Source organism: Staurois parvus, unplaced genomic scaffold (genome assembly GCF_062004578.1).
Source record: "Staurois parvus isolate SC_StPar_1 unplaced genomic scaffold, SC_StPar_1.0 ptg001188l, whole genome shotgun sequence".
Classification (NCBI taxonomy): domain Eukaryota; kingdom Metazoa; phylum Chordata; class Amphibia; order Anura; family Ranidae; genus Staurois; species Staurois parvus.
In genome coordinates this window covers 751,774-774,331 of record NW_028318984.1, presented here as the reverse complement: position 1 = coordinate 774,331, position 22,558 = coordinate 751,774, and the positions used below count along the sequence as shown (strand labels likewise).

The 22,558-nt window shown below is 45.1% G+C and overlaps 1 protein-coding gene across 4 annotated transcripts in view; it reads right to left on the bottom strand.

Moving 5' to 3' along the window:
- Positions 1-226: 226 nt before the first annotated feature.
- CCDC9B (coiled-coil domain containing 9B) overlaps positions 227-22,558 on the bottom strand; it is a 124,139-nt gene continuing 101,807 nt past the window's right edge. For 3 of the 4 annotated variants that reach the window (XM_089659778.1, XM_089659777.1, XM_089659779.1), the window contains 2 exons: positions 7,648-7,735; positions 227-420 (listed from right to left, as the gene is read on the bottom strand). In XM_089659778.1, the coding sequence (XP_089515904.1) occupies positions 318-420; positions 7,648-7,735 (191 nt within the window). In that variant the 3' untranslated portion in view covers positions 227-317. The remainder of the gene's footprint in view (positions 421-7,647; positions 7,736-22,558) is intronic. The other variant, XR_016307898.1, reaches the window with a different exon arrangement.

Genomic DNA, 22,558 nt, shown 5'->3' with positions numbered 1-22,558 from the left:
ATAGGATCACAGAAATGACACAGAAGGGTCCTTAAAGCAGTGTTTTATCCATAAAAGGCATTTATTTCAGCCCTTCTACCACCTATCTATGCATTGCAGCAAAACTGATAGCACAGGAGTATGCACACAAAAAAAAGAGCTTATTGTGAGTACTTTAACACTTGAAAATGATTCTGTTCAAAATAAAGACCACTTCTATAAAAAAAGTTTTGGTTATGACACTTCGAATTGGAAAGAATATTTTATTTTTTGTTAAACATGTCCTATTCAACAGATTTTTTTTTCCTTTTTAACTTGCTGAGGAAGGTCTTAGTTTCTCAGTTCCTAGATGGTTTCTTTAGGTATTTTATGTGATGTTCACCTCTTTTGCCACAGAATCCACTTTCAACTGTGTCGTCATAAACAGGATCATCTTTAAACCTGCAGCATTATAAAGAATAGCAGAGACCATTCACTAAGCACTGGTAAGATTGAAGAAAGTTCTAGAGCACAGATAAGAATCAGTTTAATAGACTTTCTCTTGGATTAAAGTAACATAGAAAGTAACAAGTGTACTGTATAAAAACACACAAAAATGTGTACCTGCAAGTCATTACAAACTAAAGATACAGAGAGCGTTTTGCTAATTGAAATTTCCCATATTGAACATATTCAATAGACAAGCCATAAAACAAAATTAGTGCTTTAAGAACCACTGTGCAAAACCTGTATATGCAAATATAAAAGAATTACTCATAAACACAGAAAGAAAAATTGAGTGTTTTTGTAAGTATTTTTTTTTTTTTATAGTTGCACATGCAGTTGCAAGAAAAAGTATGTGAACCCCTTGGGATTCCATGGAGTTTTGCATGAATTGGGCATAAAATCTGCTCTGAACGTCATCTAAGTCACAACAATAGAAGAACACAGTCTGCTGAACATAATACTACACAAACATTAGATGTTGCCATGGTTTAATTGCACATAACATGTAAACATTCACAGTGCAGGGAGGAAAAAGTATGTGAGGCCCTAGCTTAATGACTTCTCTCAGAGCTAATTGGAGCCAGGAGTGAGCCAACCTTGACTCCAATCAGTGTGATGATATTGGATGTGTTGCTGACAGCTGTCCTGCCCTTAAAAAACACACACCTGTTTTGCGTTTACTGGTTTCAAGAAGCACTGTCCAATGTGAACCATGCCTCGCAGAAAAGAGCTCTCAGAAGATCTATGATCAAGATTATTGACTTGCATGAAGCTGGAAAGGGTTACAAAAGTATCTTCAAAAGCCTTGATGTTCATGTGTCCACGGTAAGACAGACTGTCTACAAATGGAGAAAGTTTAGCACTGTTGCTACTCTCCCTAGGCGTGGTCGACCTGTAAAAGTGACTGCAAGAGCACAGCGCAGAATGCTGCATGAGGTAAAGAAGAATCCCAGAGTGTCAGCTAAAGACCTACAGAAATCTCTGGCACATGCTAACATTTTTGTTGACACATCTACAATAAGGAAAACATTAAAGAAGAATGGAGTACATGGGAGGACACCACGGAGGAAGCCATTGCTGTCCCAAAAGAATATTGCAGCAGGTTTGAAGTTTGCAAAAGAGCACCTGGATGTTCCACAGCACTACTGGCAAAATATACCGTGGACAGATGAAACCAAGATTGAGTTGTTTGGGAAGAACACACAACACTATGTGTGGAGAAAAAAAGGCACAGCACACCAACATCAAAACCTCATCCCCACTGTAAAACATGGCGGAGGGAGCATCATGGTTTGGGGTTGCTTTGCTGCCTCAGGGCCTGGACGGATTGTTGTCATTGATGGGAAAATGAATTCCAGAGTTTATCAAGACATTTTGCAGGAAAACGTACGACCATCTGTCCGCCAACCGAAGCTCCGCAGAGGATGGGTGATGCAACAGGACAATGACCCAAAGCATACAAGTAATTCAACAAAACAATGGCTGCAACAGCACAGAATACGCCTTCTGGAGTGGCCCAGTCAGAGTCCTGACCTCAACCCGATTGAAATGCTGTGGCATGACCTTAAGAGAGCAATTCACACCAGACATCCAAAGAATATTGCTACACTGAAACAGTTTTGTGAAGAGGAGTGGTCCAAAATTACTCCAGATCGTTGTGCAGGTCTGATCTGCAACTACAGGAAACGTTTGGTTGAGGTTATTGCTGCCAAAGGAGGGTCAACCAGTTATTAAGTCCTAAGGTTCACATACTTTTTCCTCCCTTCACTGTGAATGTTTACATGTTATGTGCAATTAAACCATGGCAACATCTAATGTTTGTGTAGTATTATGTTCAGCAGACTGTGTTCTTCTATTGTTGTGATTTAGATGACGTTCAAAGCACATTTTATGCCCAATTCATGCAAAACTCCACGTAATCCCAAGGGGTTCACATACTTTTTCTTGCAACTGTATATATATATTTCCCCTCTACAAGGTCCAAAGTGCAATTTTAGAATCCTCAAATTTCGAATTCATCTGATCCTAAGAAATGGCTCTTGTTATGTTCGGTGCACCTGCACCCTGAGCAATGCACACAAGTCCCTCTGAGACTGGAAGGTGGTATGTTGTTAGCTTGACAACACTGTGAACTGTATTGCTGTGAACAGCGAGAGCTGTGAAAATGTGGAATAGACTCCCTCAAGAGTTGGTTCTGGCCAGCTCAGTGGATTGCTTTAAGAAGGCCTGGATTATTTCCTAGATACACAGAATATAACTGGATACTAACATTTATAGGTAAAGTTGATCCAGGGAATATCCGATTGCCTCTCGGGGGATCAGGAAGGAATTTTTTTCCCTGCAGGAGCAAATTGGATCATGCTATGCTGGGTTTTTTGCCTTCCTCTGGATCAACTGTGGGTGTAGGATTATAACTTTTTTTTTTTCTTTTTAATGGTTGAACTGGATGGACTTTGTCTTTTTTCAGCCAGACTAACTATGTAAAAAACTGCTAATTACTAGTGCAGTAAAAAGGATTTGCCATTGTACACTGAACATGTAATTACATTTTGCCTTGTTACAAAATGTGTGATTGCTTCCAAAAGATGCTTTTTAATCTTGTGTAGGTTGAGATTCTTGATAATGACAAAGCTTTCCCTTATCAAAATGGTTACACAGTAATCAAGCAGTATACCTCCTCACCACCTGTCAAAAGCTGCCTGAAGCACAATATAAATACTGTGTGAACAATTCCTTTTTTTTTTTTTTTTTTTTTAACTGCCCTGCTGGGGAAGGGGGCTTTGGTGAAATATCTGGGGTCTAACCAAACCCTGATTTCTCACTTTTGAGTCTGAGAAAGGGACTGAAGACACAGATTCATCAGTCCCTTTCTCTGCAGTGTCAGCTGCACAGGACAATGAATCAATGGGAAGCACTGGAATCGTCCAGTTCATTCACAAACTGAAGCTTAGTGAACTTGATTTATTCTGCGTCAGTGATGAATGGACACAGGAGCCATCGGTTCTCCATCCTGAAACATCCCCCCTGTGCGCCCACAGCAGCTGCTGGTGGGAGAGGAGGGAGGCCAGCAGCACTGCAGCAGAGGGGGGGCACACAGACAAGAGTTCCTGGATGGGGAAGGGGGTCTGGATGATACTGGAATTGATCCCTCTGCAGTAGCCAAAGAGAGAAAGAGGAAAAGAAGCTGCAGGGAGAGGAACAAGAACATGGATGCCAGTAATATGGCAGTCTAGCTGGCCCTCCTGTTTGGCAGGTGCAAGGGCCCCCCTTTAGAACTGATGAAGCCCAGGCCCAGTACAGGACGGAAAATGTACTGCTTTATTAGCAGTTCTGCATACAGTGTATTAACACTGCGTCACAGGTCACGTAACTTCTTCAAGGTCAAAGAAGTGAAGAAGTCAAGTGACCTGTGACACGTCAGGCGGTGCTTAGTGATGTCACTTCCGGTCATGCTCAAACTGGCACGAGTGATGTGAGGAACCATTTTGATTGATGGCTATGATATGCTTTTGATTCATTACTTTTGTGAGTGCATTTTTTACTTAAAGTGTTCATATTTTATGGGGTTGCACTATGATCTATTGCCTTTATCTTTGATCGTATACACCTTAATTACATTGGATATCCGTGAGCATGTTCCCTTAAAGGGCCAGAACTAATGAAGTAGCTACTAAGGATCGGCAGAATCTGGTTTCATCCCTAAGCATGTATGACCTATCTGTTAGGTCAGGAAAGAATGTGAGTGCATGGTGCACCTACCCGGTGATGGGAAACACCACAATATAGTCGGCACGGTGGAGTAATGCATATTTGTTCACCATAATTTGGAGTCACATATAATTTGTTTAATGTAAGTGGATATTGTACCACGCTTAATTTTTGGTTATATAAAACGGTGTTGCACTATGGTATGTTTTTATTTTATTTTGCACAGATCTAGAGTTTAAAGAAGCATAGGAACACGTCACGGATCAGAAATAAATTTTGGAGACACATTTTCCTTATAGTGTTTTTGGCCTATTATAATCTATAGGTCAGTGGTCAGGGTGAGCAGGGAGTGGGGCCACAAGTCAAGCACGGTGTTGATTATGGCTGGATGCTAATGCAACATATACTGGATTGGACGTTTATTATCTGTTAAACTTTTTTGGACTGTCACTTTATGCATTCAAAGCTTATGCCTCTATTTATGATGAGATAGTGCACCACATTTGTTTCATTTATTTATTTTGCGTGTAAGTACACCAATATCATCTCTGATATTATTACTATAGCTGGAACATAGTAGTGCATACAGTAGCCTTGGGCTAAGCATTGATGAAATCAAGCATTTGCCCATCCACATCCTACCAACTTATGATGGCTGCTAAGGACCTGTCAAACAGCCAGCACAGCTTTCTGTTTTGCTGGCAATAGTACAGGTAGGAGCAGGGAGGAGGAGAGAGCTGGGAGGAGGTGCAGGCTGTGCTCTCTCTTCCTCTCTGTACAGAGGAGTTAACAAAGGACTGCTCACACATCAGAATGTACAGGGTTTGATTACCACCACCTATCTCTAAACCGGTCTATATAAGGTCCCACAGTTAACAGTGCATGTCAGGGCACAAACCAAGCCATGTAGTCCAAGGACTTGTCTGTAGACCTCAGAGACAGGATTGTATCAAGGCAATCTGGGGAAGGGTACAGAAAAATGTCTGCAGCAGTAAAGGTCTCAATGAGCACAGTGGCCTCCATCATTCATAAATGGAAGAAGTTTGGAATTACCAGGAATTTTCCTAGAGTGGGCAATCCAGCCAAAATGAGCGATTGAGGGAGAAGGGCCTTAGCCAAGGAGGAAACCAAGCACCCGATGGTTACTCTGAAAGAGCTCCAGCATTTCTCTGTGGAGAGAGGAGAACCTTCCAGAAGAACAACCATCTCTGCAGCACTCCACCAATCAGGCCTGTATGCTAGAGTTGCCAGATGGAAGCCACTCCTCAGTAAAAGGCAAATGGCAGTCTGCCTGGTGTTTGCCAAAAGGCACTGGAGGGACTCTCAGACCATGAGAAACAAAACTCTTTGGTCTGATGAAACAAAGATTGAACTATTTGATCTGAATGCCAAGCATCATGTCTTGAGGAAACTAGGCACCACTCACCACTTGGCCAATACCATCCCTACAGTAAAGCATGGTGTGGCAGCATCATGCTGTGGGGATGTTTTTCAGCGGTAGGAACTGGGAGACTAGTCAGGATCGAAGGAAAGATGAATGTAGCAATGTACAGACACATCCTTGATGAAAACCTGTTCCAGAGCGCTCTGGACCCTAGACTGGGGAGACAGTTCATCTTTAAACAGGACAACGACCCTAAAAACACAGCCCACATAGCACAGGCTAATGGGCCAACTCTGTGAATCTCTTGGAGTGGCCCAGCCAGGGCCCAGACTTGAACCCAATTAAACATCTCTGGAGAGATCTGAAAATGGCTGTGCACCGACGCTCCCCATCCAACCTGATGGAGCTTGAGAGTTACTGCAAAGAAGAATGGGAGAAATTGCCCAAAAATAGGTGTGCCAAGCTTGTAGCATCATACTCAAAACGACTTGAGGCTGTAATTGGTGCTAAAGGTGCTTCAACAAAGTATTGAGCAAAGGCTGTGAATACTTATGAACATGTGTTTTTTTTTCGTTTTTTATTTTTAATAAATTGCAAAGATTTCAAAACAAACTTCTTTCATGTTGACATTATGGGGTATTGTTTGTAGAATGTTGAGGGAAAAATTTAAATTAATCCATTTTAGAATAAGGCTGTAACATAACACAATGTGGCAAAAGTTAAGTGCTGTGAATACTTTCTGGATGCAATGTAGAAGGGGATTGACTGCCTCAGCTATGCATATTTTCATTTGAGTGGGTGTGTGTCATTTCCCTCCTCTCAGGTTTAAGATTTCACTCAGCTATCTGTTCTATGTGCAGTGTAGTGTGTGGTGTCAGATCCCCAACCCCTGACTGCTGGAAATGGGGAAAAGCTTTTGAGCTTCGTATTTTAAAGGGCTGTAGAGAAGAGAGGGCTGCAGATAAATACAAGTTACGTAGGAGGACTTGTTTTGACTCTGTGTATCACTTCAGGCTTCAGTGGGAATGCCTAAAGGTTTACTACCACTTTAAAAGTGGTTAAACTAGCAAAAAAGTCAATTATACCTCTTAGATTATATTTCTTCTATATTTTTGTCATACTGAAAGTAATATAGCATATTTAATAACAAAAAACATACAGTCAGGTCCATAAATATTGGGACATCGACACGATTCTAACATTTTTGGCTCTATACACCACCGCAATGGATTTGAAATGAAACGAACAAGATGTGCTTTAACTGCAGACTGTCAGCTTTAATTTGAGGGTATTTACATCCAAATCAGGTGAACAGTGTAGGAATTACAACAGTTTGCATATGTGCCTCCCACTTGTTAAGGGACCACAAGTAATGGGGCAATTGGCTTCTCAGCTGTTCCATGGCCAGGTGTGTGTTATTCCCTAATTATCCAAATTACAATGAGCAGATAAAAGGTCCAGAGTTCATTTCAAGTGTGCTTTGGATCTCATCTTGAGAGTTGACAGCAACAGATTCCAAATGCAAATAGCACACTTGAAATGAACTCTGGACCTTTTATCTGCTCATTGTAATTTGGATAATTAGGGAATAACACACACCTGGCCATGGAACAGCTGAGAAGCCAATTGCCCCATTACTTGTGGTCCCTTAACAAGTGGGAGGCACATATGCAAACTGTTGTAATTCCTACACCGTTCACCTGATTTGGATGTAAATACCCTCACATTAAAGCTGACAGTCTGCAGTTAAAGCACATCTTGTTCGTTGCATTTCAAATCCATTGTGGTGGTGTGTAGAGCCAAAAATGTTAGAATTGTGTCAATGTCCCAATATTTATGGACCTGACTGTATATATTTAATTAAAACCATGACAGAATAGATTTTGTAGTAAAACTGCAATAAAAGGAAGTGTAAAGCAGGAGAGAATACCGCTTCAGCTTTTTATAAATGACCCAGAAAGCGATGAGAATTACAAAACATACTACAAGCTAGTAATTTTGAATTCTGACTTGTACGAATAGGCTCTCTTAACTTATTCTTGCATTTTTGTGGAAACAGGACTATAAAAAGGTACGGAACACAAAGTTACCTTTGGGCTCTGCCAGTAAGGCGATCCTTTCCTTTGGCTTGACTACTTTTTGTCTGTATCTTTTCAATATGAACTGGTTTTCCAAACCCTAGGAAATGTGAAAGAAAATTATTTCTGAGACAGGAAAGCCTAGAAGTAGAATAAAGCTAATTTGGAGTTGTACTACTATGGAATGATGCCAAATTTGTCATCAAAACAAACACTAGTCATCAGCCTGCAATGGCCATTACATACACAGCAGCAGCAGATATTGGTTGCTATTTGCATACATTTACTGTGATTGGTTCTGTTTGGGGACGATGGATTCTAGTTTTGGCAGAAGAAGGAAGATAAAGAAAATCAATCAAATGTTGGGTTTATCTAAGAACGTGAATATTCAGTCTTAGGAGTACAGCTATTATAAAAACAACAAAAAAATTTGCTAATTTTTGTAGTTAATATATGTGATGATGGCAGTTTACTAATCATTTTTGTATTTCATATAGTCAATATTGTATCCACAATAGGAGTTTTCAGAAAACTATATTTTTGCAATATTTCTTCTTTAGAGGAAATCTGTAATGGGGCAAGTGATAATTTATGTCCTTGGCTTCAATACTTTCAGACTCACAGATCTGAAACAAGTATTCAGCAAGTTAATTTAGATAATTTCTGAATGGCATACAGTATTCTAATTCACTGACTCATTGTATTAAGGCCAGTGGATCAACAGTCATGCAACTGATAGATATGAGATGGTACACTGCTATTAGCGTAAAGTGCACATTTAGGCTACGTTCACACTAGCCTTGTTTTCAAGCGGCAGAAAGGCGTTTGGGAAGCATTTTTACCGCTTCCCAAACACCTCGGACAATTCTGCCCATTGCAGCACATGGTGCTGTTCTAACAGGAGCGGTAGTGTCGTGGTTCGGCAAAATGGATGCCTCTGGTCGAGTCAGGAGGCATTGAAGCCTCCTGTTCTAGCCTATGGTGCTGCTCCGCAAACGCCCGGCCGACATTTGCGGTGCGGTTGCGGAGCAGTAACCCCATTCAAACTTCATTATAGGCATTTGTGGGGCGTTTTTAACGCTCGGCAAACGCTTCGCAACGGCCGCTGAATCACGCATGCGGCGTTTGCGGAGTGTTAAAAAAAACTCCACAAACGCCAGACCAACACTTGCCAAACGCTATAAGGGCGTTTGGCAAGAGTTGGCAAAACAGTCAAGTGTGAACGAGCCCTTACAGGCGTAATGTCCAGAACACAGGTTATGTGCATTTGGTATATTATGTTTGTGTACATGGACAACACTGTATTGCCAAAAGAATTGGGCCAGCCCTCCAAATCATTGGATTCAGGTGTTCCAATCACCTCCATGGCCACAGGTGTATAAAATCAAGCACCTAGGCATGCAGACCGCTTTTACAAACATTTGCAAAAGAACGGGTCGCTCTCAGGAGCTCAGTGAATTCAAGCGTTGTACCGTGATAGGTTGCCACCTGTGCAACAAGTCCATCTGTGATATTTCCTTGCTACTAAATATTCCACGGTCAACTGTTAGTGGTATTGTAACAAAGTGGAAGCAATTGGGAACAACAGAAACTCAGCCACGAATTGGTAGGCCACACAAAATGACAGAGCATGGTCAGCACATACTGAAGCGCACAGTGCGCATAATTTGCCAACTGTCTGCAGAGTCAATAGCTAAAGACCTCCAAACTTTGTGTGGTCTTCAGATTAGCACAACGGTACATAGAGAGCATCATGGAATGGGTTTCCGAGCAGCCGCATCCAAGCCTTACATCACCAAGTGCAATGCAAAGTGTCGGATGCCGTGGTGTAAAGCACACCGCCACTGGACTCTAGAGCAGTGGAGACGTTTTCTCTGGAATGACGAATCACACTTCCCTGTCTATCAATCGGATGGACGTGTCTGGGTTTGGTGGTTGCCAGGAGAACGGTACTTGCCTAACTGCATTGTGTCAAGTGCAAAGTTTGGTGGAGGGGGGATTAGGGTGTGGGGTTGTTTTTTTTAGGGGTTGGGCTTGGCCCCTTCTTTCCAGTGAAGGGAACCTTTCAGGAATCAGTGTACCAAGACATTTTGGACAATTTCATGCTTTGTGGAAACAGTTTGGGGATGGTCCCTTCTTGTTCCAAAATGACTGCACACTAGTGCACAAAGCAAGGTCCATAAAGACATGGATGAGCGAGTTTCGGTGAGTCCTGACCTCAACCCGACAGAACACCTTTGGAATGAATTACAGCAGAGTCTGCGAGCCAGGCCTTCTCGTCCGACATCAGTGCCTGACCTCACAAATGTGCTTCTGGAAGAATGGTCAAACATTCACATAGACATACTCCTAAATGTTGTGGACAGCCTTCCTAGAAGAGTTGAAGCTGTTATAGCTGCAAAGGGCGGGCCAACTCAATATTGAACCCTATGGGACTAAGAATGGGATGCCATTAAAGTTTGTGTGCATGTAAAGACAGGTGTCCCAATACTTTTGGCAATATAGTGTATATGCTATTAGCAGCATCCCACACAAAAAAAAAAACACAGCGTGTTTATGCTGCACGGGCAAACATGTTGATGTGCATTAAGCCTTAGTTGGGTTGAAAAAAGACAAGCCTATCTAGTCCAACAGAAAAAAAAAAATACAACCCCAGTTCCACAAAATTTGGGACACGGTGTAAAATACACATAAAAACAGAATGCAAAGATTTGCACATCTCATAAACCCATGTTTTATTCACAATAGAAAATATATCAATTGTATAAACTATGAAAATGTAATGAAATTGATGGCAGCAACACATCTCAAGAACTTTGTGACAGGGCTAGGTTTAACATGGTGTAGCATCCCCTCCTCTTTTAACAACACACTGTAAAGGGAACTAGGAACAGAGGCAACCAGTTGCTGGAGTTTTAGGAGAGGAAGGTTGTCCCATTCTAACTGGATTCAACAGTCCTGGGCCTTCCTGGTGATATTTTTAATTTCAAGATGCACCAAATATCTTCAATAGGTGAAAGGTTGTCATAGCTGCAGGATGCGGTTTAGCATTGCCCTGCTGAAGTATGCAAGGCCTTTCCTGAAAATGATGTCATCTGGATGGGAGCATGTGCTACTCTAAAACCTGGATATATCTTTCAGAACTGATGGTACCTTTCCAGATGTGTAAGTGGTCCATTCCATAAGCAGTAATGCACCCCCATAGCATCAGAGATGCAGGGATGGGAACGGAGCGCAGGTACGAAGCCAGAAGATCCCTCTCCTTTTTAGTCCAGAAGACGCAGCGCCCATGAATGCCAAAAAAGAATGTCAAATTTCAATTTGTCTGACCACCAAGAGTTATTGCCAACTTGCTATGCTAATTATCCCCTCACTTCTCAGCTGGAGGCAGGCATCAAGGGTAAGTTAAGTGCATTCTCAACGTTAGTTATTACATAAGATATGGATAGAGATTAAACAGATTATGCATTACTCCGCTTATAACTCACTTACTCCAATTTGGCACAATTGGTTTTTTTTTTACTAAAACTGGAGAGTGCAAAATCAGGCTCACGTCTGCATAGAAACCAATCAGCTTCCAGGTTTTATTAACAAAACTTAATTGAATAAGCTGATGTTAGAAGCGGATTGGTTTCTGTGCAGACGTGAGCCTGATTTTGCACTCTCCAGTTTTAGTAAGTAATCCTCAATGTGTCATTGCACAAACTAGGTAAACTTGAAGGTTTTGATGCCTGGTTTCAACTGGGGCTAAAATCTCTTTCAACAACAGACACACTTAAACTTTTCATACATTACAAATGGAATTTCAAATACCTAGGCAGAAATTCTACTATTACCTTCAATTGTAACATGCCCTGAACATGTATTTTAAAACCAAATCTTTAATGTGGACACACACCACTAATTTATATCACTGCAACATCTACTAACAGGAGAGGAGTTCTTTCTCAAGTGTACTTGCTTTTACAAACTGACAGAACACACTCCTCTACCATGTACAAAGGGGTGGGAGACTGTAGGTAATATCCCAGAGATGTATGCTGCAGGGCTTTGAAATTTATACCTCTGGTGTCATTGTCAGTGGCACAAAGACAGATGTAGTTAATTTACTCTTCATAGGGTTTACCATACCCTGCAAAAAAGGTTCTGCTGACAGCATAGAGAATCACCTAACTACCCAAGGTGTCAATATTCTGCACGGTATGGAGATATCCCAAACTTTTCCACTATTGGAGAATTTTTATAAACAAAACGTATTTAAGTCAGCTTCTGTTAAACTACAGTATCAAAAGAAAAGGGGGGTCCACTAAAGGAGGTGAGATTCCATTCAAAATTGATTCACTGGCTGCGCGATTTAGCATGAGAGCACACGAGAAGTACAACAGATTTTGTATTGACTTTATACGGACACATCTGTTCAATTGTGTGTTTTGGCACAATTGCTGAATTTGCACTAGTACTTTGGTTTTTCACGTATACTATATTGGAGAACTAGAAAAAGGGTTCTTAAAGGGACAGAGCACTGAATTTTACAGTTTAGCACATTGGACTTTTGGAACCGATTGCACTTTTTTGCACATTAACTGTATGTAAAGGTATATGAGAACTTAACGGTGGTTAAATATTTTAGGAGGGCTACACTATTTTTTTTACTTGTGTTTGTGGTGATTTAACAGAAGTGGTTGAACTACACCATATATATATCCAGATTTGTCAGAAAACATTTACTTTCTTTTCAGAATCAACATTTTCTATGGGATACTATACTACAAAATACTCCCACAAATGTGGATCATTGATTGAAAACAAGATTTGTTAATTTGCACACACAAAAAAGTATTTTTCCTAACAAAATCATTCAAGACCATGTTGCAAAAATAAATACACCCTAATGAAAGTCTTATGCAGGCCATAGACTGTTCGTTTATCGGCCGACTTTTCGTCCAAAAAAAGAAACATCGGTCGTTCTGTTGCCACCAATGATTGCGAAAATCATTCGTTTTTCGCAAATTTTCCAGCATGACCGATAAAAGAAATGAGGAGGAACTGCGAAAATCGGCCGATGACATTGCCCCACTAACAGTGCGAAAATCGGCCGATTATTCTTTCAGACGAAAAATTGGCCGATAAACCGTCTACGGCCCTATGACATTAGGAGCAAACGTAAATTTTAGACAACAAAATCTCAATGAACAAGACTTCCACTACAGGTGAGTCTAACTATTCATTAAACAGGTGTCCAGCAGACAGTCGATTATAAAAGTGTGTTACATAACCACTTGCCAACTGGGCACTAATACCCCCTTCATGCCAAGGCCAATTTTCAGTTTTCAGCGCTGTCGCACTTTGAATGACAATTGTGCGGTCATGCAACATTGTACTTACATTTTTTTCACACAAAAAAAGCCAGAAAGCCAAACTGGGGCGATTGTTTCCTGTGACACAATATGGGGTACATTGCAAAGGAATGGCATGCATGGGTGTCATCCACGAAGAAAGCCTCTTCTAAAGTCCATGCAAATAAGAGCCAGCCTAGAATTTGCCAGGACCCATGCTGAAAAAGAAGACTACTGGGACTCTGTACTCTGGAGTGATGAGACCAAGATAAATGTTTTTGGAACTAATGGCTTCAAAACTGTATGGTGTCGCAAAGGTGAGTAGTACAAAGAAAAATGCATGGTGCCTACAGTGAAACATGGTGGTGGTAGTGTCCTTCTGTGGGGCTGCATGAGTAGTGCTGGTGTCGGGGAGCTGCATTTCATTGACTGTATCATGAATTCACAAATGTACTGCTCTATATTGAAAGTGAAGATGCTACCATCACTCCATGCTTATGGTCATCGTGCACTTTTCCAACATGACAATGATCCAAAGCACACATCTACGGCCACTGTTGTATTTCTGAAGAAGAACAGGGTGAAAGTGATTCAGTGGCAACGTTTGTCTCCTGATCTGAACCCAATTGAACACCTATGGGGAATCCTGAAGAGACAAGTTGAGCATCACTCTCCATCATGCATCCACCAGGCTCTAAAAGAGGTCGTTCTTGATGAATGGAAAAAGATTGATGTTTCAATATGCTGTCAACTTGTTCATTCCATGCCTAGAGGACTTGGTGGTGTCCGTACAAATCATGGAGGTCATACAAAATACTAGATGTAGTAGTTTTTGTTGTGGGGTGTATTCATTTTTGCATCGACTAATTTGAGTAAAACTGAAAGTTTTGTAATCCAAGTTATATTAATAACCTAACTTTCAAGTAATGAGCTAAACAAATGTTCTATAAAACTCAGTTGTCAAAACTTTGGAAATTGTTCTTGTATTCACTGAGATATTGATTCAAATTTTACTTTTCAAAAGTGGTCAAAGTTGGGGCCCCGCATGAAAATCTTTCAAAAAAGGTAGGAAAGGACTTCCTTGAATGCAGTCATATTCCCATGCCACCATACCAGGGATAACCTGGTCCTTGGTGTCAGCCAAATTGGCCTGTCCAGAGAGAGGACTGATGTGTCTCATAACAACTGAAAATTGCCTTACTGATGCCTGGAGTGAAATTGGGCAAAAGGAACTACCTCAAAGCAACAGCTCCAAAACTCTCATGCAAATGTGGAGTGTCGGATAGTTTCTGGATTAAGGAGCCTGAACCTGCGAACTGAAGCTTCTCCTTGGGAAGGAACATTCTGGCATGAAATGTGTCCAGGACCAGACCTAGTGAGCTGGTTCTAGCAATGATTTCCTTAACAGGAGGTCTTCTAAGTATCCCTTAATGGTGATGCTAAAACAATGTAACAGAGCCAACACTGAAGCACCCTTGCTAAATATCCAAAGTGCAAACGATAGGCTGAATGGCAGGGCCGTTACCTGGCAGTGCAGGGGCCCTACAACAAACATAAGAAAATGCCGTTGCAATTGCAGGATTAGCATATGCAAGTGCCCATCTTTTATGGCCACTTAAGCCATAAAGTGTATCTTATAAAGGGAGGCAATTACAGATTTGTTTGATTCTATCCATAATTTGAGGATGTGAGTAAAGACATTTAAGGCTTTGAAGTCTAAGAGAGCCCCCTTTGAGTTTTTGGGACAGTGAACAGGTTGGGGTAAAAAACCCCTAGACCCATTCTGCAGCCAGAACCAGAGCTATTAGGGGAAAGTGCCAAAATAGCACTGGTCTCGAAAGATTATCTTATTGGTATTGCTATCTTGTTGCTGTAAATAATCTGGTACATGGGCAGGCATCTTCTTCACCCCAAGGAGTCTCCATGGCTTATAGTGTAAATTAACAAAAATGGAAATTGAAAAACCAATAAATGTCAAGGGAACAATCAAAAAAATATCACACTTGTTTTAGGGGTCCAAAAACATCAGGGCAAGAAAAAAAACAGAAGGACATCTCCATATCAATACAATATCCCATTCTCACGGTCCTCAAAGCCTGACCCTGAAGAGGGGACATTGTATTGACAAAGATGTCCTTATGTTTTTTTCTAGCCCTGATGAAGGCAGGAATTTGAGGACACCAGAAACACATTGAATACTTTTTGGATGTCCCCCCTGACCTTTTTTGGAATAAAATTTTATGTGGACCTTTTAGAAGTGGCGTGGCACTTAAATTTTCATTTTTTTTTTTTTTACATGACCACAGCATTGACACATTGGTCTGAAAGGCCTGAGAGAGTCTAATGGAGACTTGCCAGACTGTGAGGAGACAAAGGAAGTTTGGAAGGGAGAAAGCAAGGAGTGGGCTGGGAACAAAAAATGTTTGTAGCCCTGGGACACAACCTCCAGCACCCAAACATCTAGAATAAAGATGAAGGGGGGCCAGGCCCACAAAGGAAATAGGCCACCTCTCAACCAAATTCGCAACTAACAGATTTGAAGCTAGTAAGCTCTTAGGGGGAGCAAACAACCTATCAGTGAGTGCCCGGTCTTTATATAGAAAATGTTGGAAGAGCTGGTGCAAACGGAAAGTCTTTGCTGATTTAGTGGCCCTATACAACCCATGACTGGAAACGGCACTGGTGGAATCCTTTAGTTTCAGAGTGGTGCACACTGTATATAAAATAGTCTCCCTTAACTTGGGAGAAATAGCAGTGGATTGTGACTCCTTGGGGTAAGCCCATTTGACTTGAGCGACTCAGAATCAGACTAAGGCAAGTATGTAAATTAGACACATCGGAAGCTGCTAAGGATGCAGGTAAATCTGCAGGAGAAGGTATGGAAGTAAGGTTGTGGTCTGTGAAATAAGAGTTGACAAATTACTGGGTAATCTGAGTTGCAAAGGTAGTTAAAGCCTCAGCTGAGAGGGCAGAGGACCCAGCTATAACCGACGGAGCCAAGGAGGAACCCAAACATGGAAAAGCAAAGGATGGCAAGATTCCAGACTACAGTGGCACAATCAGCAGAAAGTGAGTAGGGGGCACCCAGTACAGCAGAACCACCCCCAATGTCTAGAATCAGACATGCTGCGACTACAATGCGTTTAGGCAACATACAGGCCTTGGGAAAGAGGCAAGGCTTTAAGTACTCATAAAATCCATATAGCTGGTAGCAGGTGAGGGCCAATGACTAAAAGTTTGGATGGCTGTAAGGTGACTAGAGATGAGCGAAGAAATGAAAAATTCGATTCGACTGATTCGGCAAATTCGTGGACAATATTCGATTCGAGTCGAATAAATTCGCTGTGAATTTAACTTAAAAAAGGGTGTTTCTAGGCTTCAGAGAGACTTAATATTAGTGCAGAACACTGTACCTTTAATTTAAATGCCCTTGGAGTCTGCTGGGGAAGAGAAATAATACTGTCTGTCAGTATGACATGCAGATGAGTGCCGTCGATCTTAGAATCACTGCACACTTCACTCCTTTGGCCAGTCACGGGGCCAAAACCAGTGTTTGGAGCCACAGTGTGGCGGTGGAGGCAGCAGCAATGGGAGGCCATACAGCAACCTATGACAAAATGGAAACCAGCAGGAGCGTGAGGAGACCTGAAAGTGGCACATGGCAGAGTGGGAGCAATGGGAGGCGGTACAGGGACCCAGGTCACACTGTGGGCCCAGCAGCAGCGTGACCAGGCGGTACGGGGGCCCATGGCCGATATGGGGCTTGGTGGCACCTATGGAAGGCCTGTAATCTGCCAGCAACCTATGACAAAATGGACAACCGCAGGAGTGTGAGGAGATTTCAAAGTGGCACATGGCAGAGTGGAAGCAATGGGAGGCCGTACAGGGACCCAGGTCACACTGTGGGACCAGCATCAGCGTGAACAGGCGGTACGGGGGCCCATGGCCGATTTGACCTCATTCATCCCATAGTCCTGCCGACTCACGAATAGCGTGGCCTCCTCAAAGGGCCTGAGCAAGCGCAGGTGTCACACATGAGCTGACAATGGCTGACATCTAAGTTACACAGGGAGTACCTTTATCCGCTTTTAACATCAGGAAATCTGTGATGGCCTTTAGCTGTTCGTAAAGGCGGTCTAACATATGTAGGGTTGAATTACACCTTGTTGCAACGTCACAGCATGAGGAGTCGGTACGGGGGCCCATGGCAGATTACATGTCTGGCAGCAGCAATGGGAGGCCCGTAATCTGCCAGCACCCTATGTCAAAAAATTTAACACACCAGCAGTGTGAAGAGACCTGAAAGTGGCACATGGCAGCAGAGTGTGGCGATGGAGACAGCAGCAATGGGAGGCCGTACAGGGACCCATGAGAGACTCTGGACTTGGCAGCAGCATGAGGAGGCGGTATATAGGGGCCCATGGCAGATTAGGGGCCTGGCAGCAGCTATGTGAGGCCCGTAATCTGCCTGCACCCTATGTCAAAAAATTAAACACACCAGCAGTGTGAAGAGACCTGAAAGTGGCACATGGCAGAGTGTGGCGATGGAGACAGCAGCAATGGGAGGCCGTACAGGGACCCATGACAGACTCTAGACTTGGCAGCAGCATGAGGAGGCGGTATATAGGGGCCCATGGCAGATTAGGGGCCTGGCAGCAGCTATGTGAGGCCCGTAATCTGCCTGCACCCTATGTCAAAAAATTTAACACACCAGCAGTGTGAAGAGACCTGAGAGTGGCACATGGCAGCAGAGTGTGGCGATGGAGACAGCAGCAATGGGAGGCCGTACAGGGACCCATGAGAGACTCTGGACTTGGCAGCAGCATGAGGAGGCGGTATATAGGGGCCCATGGCAGATTAGGGGCCTGGCAGCAGCTATGTGAGGCCCGTAATCTGCCTGCACCCTATGTCAAAAAATTTAACACACCAGCAGTGTGAAGAGACCTGAAAGTGGCACATGGCAGCAGAGTGTGGCGATGGAGACAGCAGCAATGGGAGGCCGTACAGGGACCCATGAGAGACTCTGGACTTGGCAGCAGCATGAGGAGGCGGTATATAGGGGCCCATGGCAGATTAGGGGCCTGGCAGCAGCTATGTGAGGCCCGTAATCTGCCTGCACCCTATGTCAAAAAATTAAACACACCAGCAGTGTGAAGAGACCTGAAAGTGGCACATGGCAGAGTGTGGCGATGGAGACAGCAGCAATGGGAGGCCGTACAGGGACCCATGACAGACTCTAGACTTGGCAGCAGCATGAGGAGGCGGTATATAGGGGCCCATGGCAGATTAGGGGCCTGGCAGCAGCTATGTGAGGCCCGTAATCTGCCTGCACCCTATGTCAAAAAATTTAACACACCAGCAGTGTGAAGAGACCTGAAAGTGGCACATGGCAGCAGAGTGTGGCGATGGAGACAGCAGCAATGGGAGGCCGTACAGGGACCCATGAGAGACTCTGGACTTGGCAGCAGCATGAGGAGGCGGTATATAGGGGCCCATGGCAGATTAGGGGCCTGGCAGCAGCTATGTGAGGCCCGTAATCTGCCTGCACCCTATGTCAAAAAATTAAACACACCAGCAGTGTGAAGAGACCTGAAAGTGGCACATGGCAGAGTGTGGCGATGGAGACAGCAGCAATGGGAGGCCGTACAGGGACCCATGAGAGACTCTGGACTTGGCAGCAGCATGAGGAGGCGGTATATAGGGGCCCATGGCAGATTAGGGGCCTGGCAGCAGCTATGTGAGGCCCGTAATCTGCCAGCACCCTATGTCAAAAAATTAAACACACCAGCAGTGTGAAGAGACCTGAAAGTGGCACATGGCAGAGTGTGGCGATGGAGACAGCAGCAATGGGAGGCCGTACAGGGACCCATGACAGACTCTAGACTTGGCAGCAGCATGAGGAGGCGGTATATAGGGGCCCATGGCAGATTAGGGGCCTGGCAGCAGCTATGTGAGGCCCGTAATCTGCCTGCACCCTATGTCAAAAAATTAAACACACCAGCAGTGTGAAGAGACCTGAAAGTGGCACATGGCAGAGTGTGGCGATGGAGACAGCAGCAATGGGAGGCCGTACAGGGACCCATGACAGACTCTAGACTTGGCAGCAGCATGAGGAGGCGGTATATAGGGGCCCATGGCAGATTAGGGGCCTGGCAGCAGCTATGTGAGGCCCGTAATCTGCCTGCACCCTATGTCAAAAAATTTAACACACCAGCAGTGTGAAGAGACCTGAAAGTGGCACATGGCAGCAGAGTGTGGCGATGGAGACAGCAGCAATGGGAGGCCGTACAGGGACCCATGAGAGACTCTAGACTTGGCAGCAGCATGAGGAGGCGGTTTATAGGGGCCCATGGCAGATTAGGGGCCTGGCAGCAGCTATGTGAGGCCCGTAATCTGCCTGCACCCTATGTCAAAAAATTTAACACACCAGCAGTGTGAAGAGACCTGAAAGTGGCACATGGCAGCAGAGTGTGGCGATGGAGACAGCAGCAATGGGAGGCCGTACAGGGACCCATGAGAGACTCTGGACTTGGCAGCAGCATGAGGAGGCGGTATATAGGGGCCCATGGCAGATTAGGGGCCTGGCAGCAGCTATGTGAGGCCCGTAATCTGCCTGCACCCTATGTCAAAAAATTAAACACACCAGCAGTGTGAAGAGACCTGAAAGTGGCACATGGCAGAGTGTGGCGATGGAGACAGCAGCAATGGGAGGCCGTACAGGGACCCATGACAGACTCTAGACTTGGCAGCAGCATGAGGAGGCGGTATATAGGGGCCCATGGCAGATTAGGGGCCTGGCAGCAGCTATGTGAGGCCCGTAATCTGCCTGCACCCTATGTCAAAAAATTTAACACACCAGCAGTGTGAAGAGACCTGAAAGTGGCACATGGCAGCAGAGTGTGGCGATGGAGACAGCAGCAATGGGAGGCCGTACAGGGACCCATGAGAGACTCTAGACTTGGCAGCAGCATGAGGAGGCGGTTTATAGGGGCCCATGGCAGATTAGGGGCCTGGCAGCAGCTATGTGAGGCCCGTAATCTGCCTGCACCCTATGTCAAAAAATTTAACACACCAGCAGTGTGAAGAGACCTGAAAGTGGCACATGGCAGCAGAGTGTGGCGATGGAGACAGCAGCAATGGGAGGCCGTACAGGGACCCATGAGAGACTCTGGACTTGGCAGCAGCATGAGGAGGCGGTATATAGGGGCCCATGGCAGATTAGGGGCCTGGCAGCAGCTATGTGAGGCCCGTAATCTGCCTGCACCCTATGTCAAAAAATTAAACACACCAGCAGTGTGAAGAGACCTGAAAGTGGCACATGGCAGAGTGTGGCGATGGAGACAGCAGCAATGGGAGGCCGTACAGGGACCCATGACAGACTCTAGACTTGGCAGCAGCATGAGGAGGCGGTATATAGGGGCCCATGGCAGATTAGGGGCCTGGCAGCAGCTATGTGAGGCCCGTAATCTGCCTGCACCCTATGTCAAAAAATTTAACACACCAGCAGTGTGAAGAGACCTGAAAGTGGCACATGGCAGCAGAGTGTGGCGATGGAGACAGCAGCAATGGGAGGCCGTACAGGGACCCATGAGAGACTCTGGACTTGGCAGCAGCATGAGGAGGCGGTATATAGGGGCCCATGGCAGATTAGGGGCCTGGCAGCAGCTATGTGAGGCCCGTAATCTGCCTGCACCCTATGTCAAAAAATTAAACACACCAGCAGTGTGAAGAGACCTGAAAGTGGCACATGGCAGAGTGTGGCGATGGAGACAGCAGCAATGGGAGGCCGTACAGGGACCCATGACAGACTCTAGACTTGGCAGCAGCATGAGGAGGCGGTATATAGGGGCCCATGGCAGATTAGGGGCCTGGCAGCAGCTATGTGAGGCCCGTAATCTGCCTGCACCCTATGTCAAAAAATTAAACACACCAGCAGTGTGAAGAGACCTGAAAGTGGCACATGGCAGAGTGTGGCGATGGAGACAGCAGCAATGGGAGGCCGTACAGGGACCCATGACAGACTCTAGACTTGGCAGCAGCATGAGGAGGCGGTATATAGGGGCCCATGGCAGATTAGGGGCCTGGCAGCAGCTATGTGAGGCCCGTAATCTGCCTGCACCCTATGTCAAAAAATTTAACACACCAGCAGTGTGAAGAGACCTGAAAGTGGCACATGGCAGCAGAGTGTGGCGATGGAGACAGCAGCAATGGGAGGCCGTACAGGGACCCATGAGAGACTCTAGACTTGGCAGCAGCATGAGGAGGCGGTTTATAGGGGCCCATGGCAGATTAGGGGCCTGGCAGCAGCTATGTGAGGCCCGTAATCTGCCTGCACCCTATGTCAAAAAATTAAACACACCAGCAGTGTGAAGAGACCTGAAAGTGGCACATGGCAGAGTGTGGCGATGGAGACAGCAGCAATGGGAGGCCGTACAGGGACCCATGACAGACTCTGGACCTAGCAGCAGCATGAGGAGGCGGTATATAGGGGCCTATGGCAGATTAGGGGCCTGGCAGCAGCTATAGGAGGCCCGTAATCTGCCAGCACCCTATGTCAAAAAATTAAACACACCAGCAGTGTGAGGAGACCTGAAAGTGGCACATGTTTGAGGCATGATTCATGGCGGATTTAGTCAGTTGTGTCAGGAACTGGTGGTTTGAAATCCAGACTAATCCACGCCTGATTCATTTTCACAAACGTGAGTCTCTCCACACTTTGGGTGGACAGTCGTGTCCTCCGCGGAGTTACAATACCTCCTGCCGCACTAAACACGCGCTCCGATGCCACGCTACTGGCCGGGCATGACAGCCTTTCAAGGGCAAATTCAGCTAGTTGGGGCCAAAGGTCAAGTTTCGTTGCCCAGTAGTCAAGGGGATTGTCTACCTCGGTTGGCAGGGTGCTGTCCAAGTAGGCCCAAGCCTGTTGTTTGAGCTCCTGCTCCAGGTCCACCTGATGCTGCTGCTGCTGCTGCGGCTGGTTAGTAGTTTCCTCACTGCGCTGGTGAAGAAAGCTACTCATCATCGACTGCAGACTGAGGCAGCCACTGCTGGTGGAGCTGCCACTGCTCCTACCACCCCACCCCTCCCCTGCTGCCATGCCAGCGGAACGCGAGCGCACAGGGCCCACAGTGTCTGAGGATGGACGTTGGCGCACAAAGGCAGAGACCAACTGACTACATAGGTGGTTTTTATAGTACGTAATTTTGGCCTCCCTCTCAGCAGGTGTGAAAAAGGCCACCATTTTGGACCGGTAGCGAGGGTCCAACAAGGTGGACAGCCAAAAGTCATCCCTCTGTCTGATGGTTATTATTCGGCTGTCGCTACGCAAGCAACCGAGCATGCTATGGGCCATTTGTGCCAAGGAATGCGAGGGACTCCCTGCCTCCATCTCCACAGCATACTGCCACGGTGCGTCTGGGTCCTCTGTCTCCTCCTCCTCCTCCTCTACCAGATGCTCCTGCTCCTCCACTCCTGTCCGCTGAGTGGAAAAACCACCCATTTCACTCAATAATTCCTGAGCACAAATGTCCTCCTCTACCTCCTCCTCTTCTTCCTGTCCTGCCCCCACAGGGGTCATGTGGCGTTGA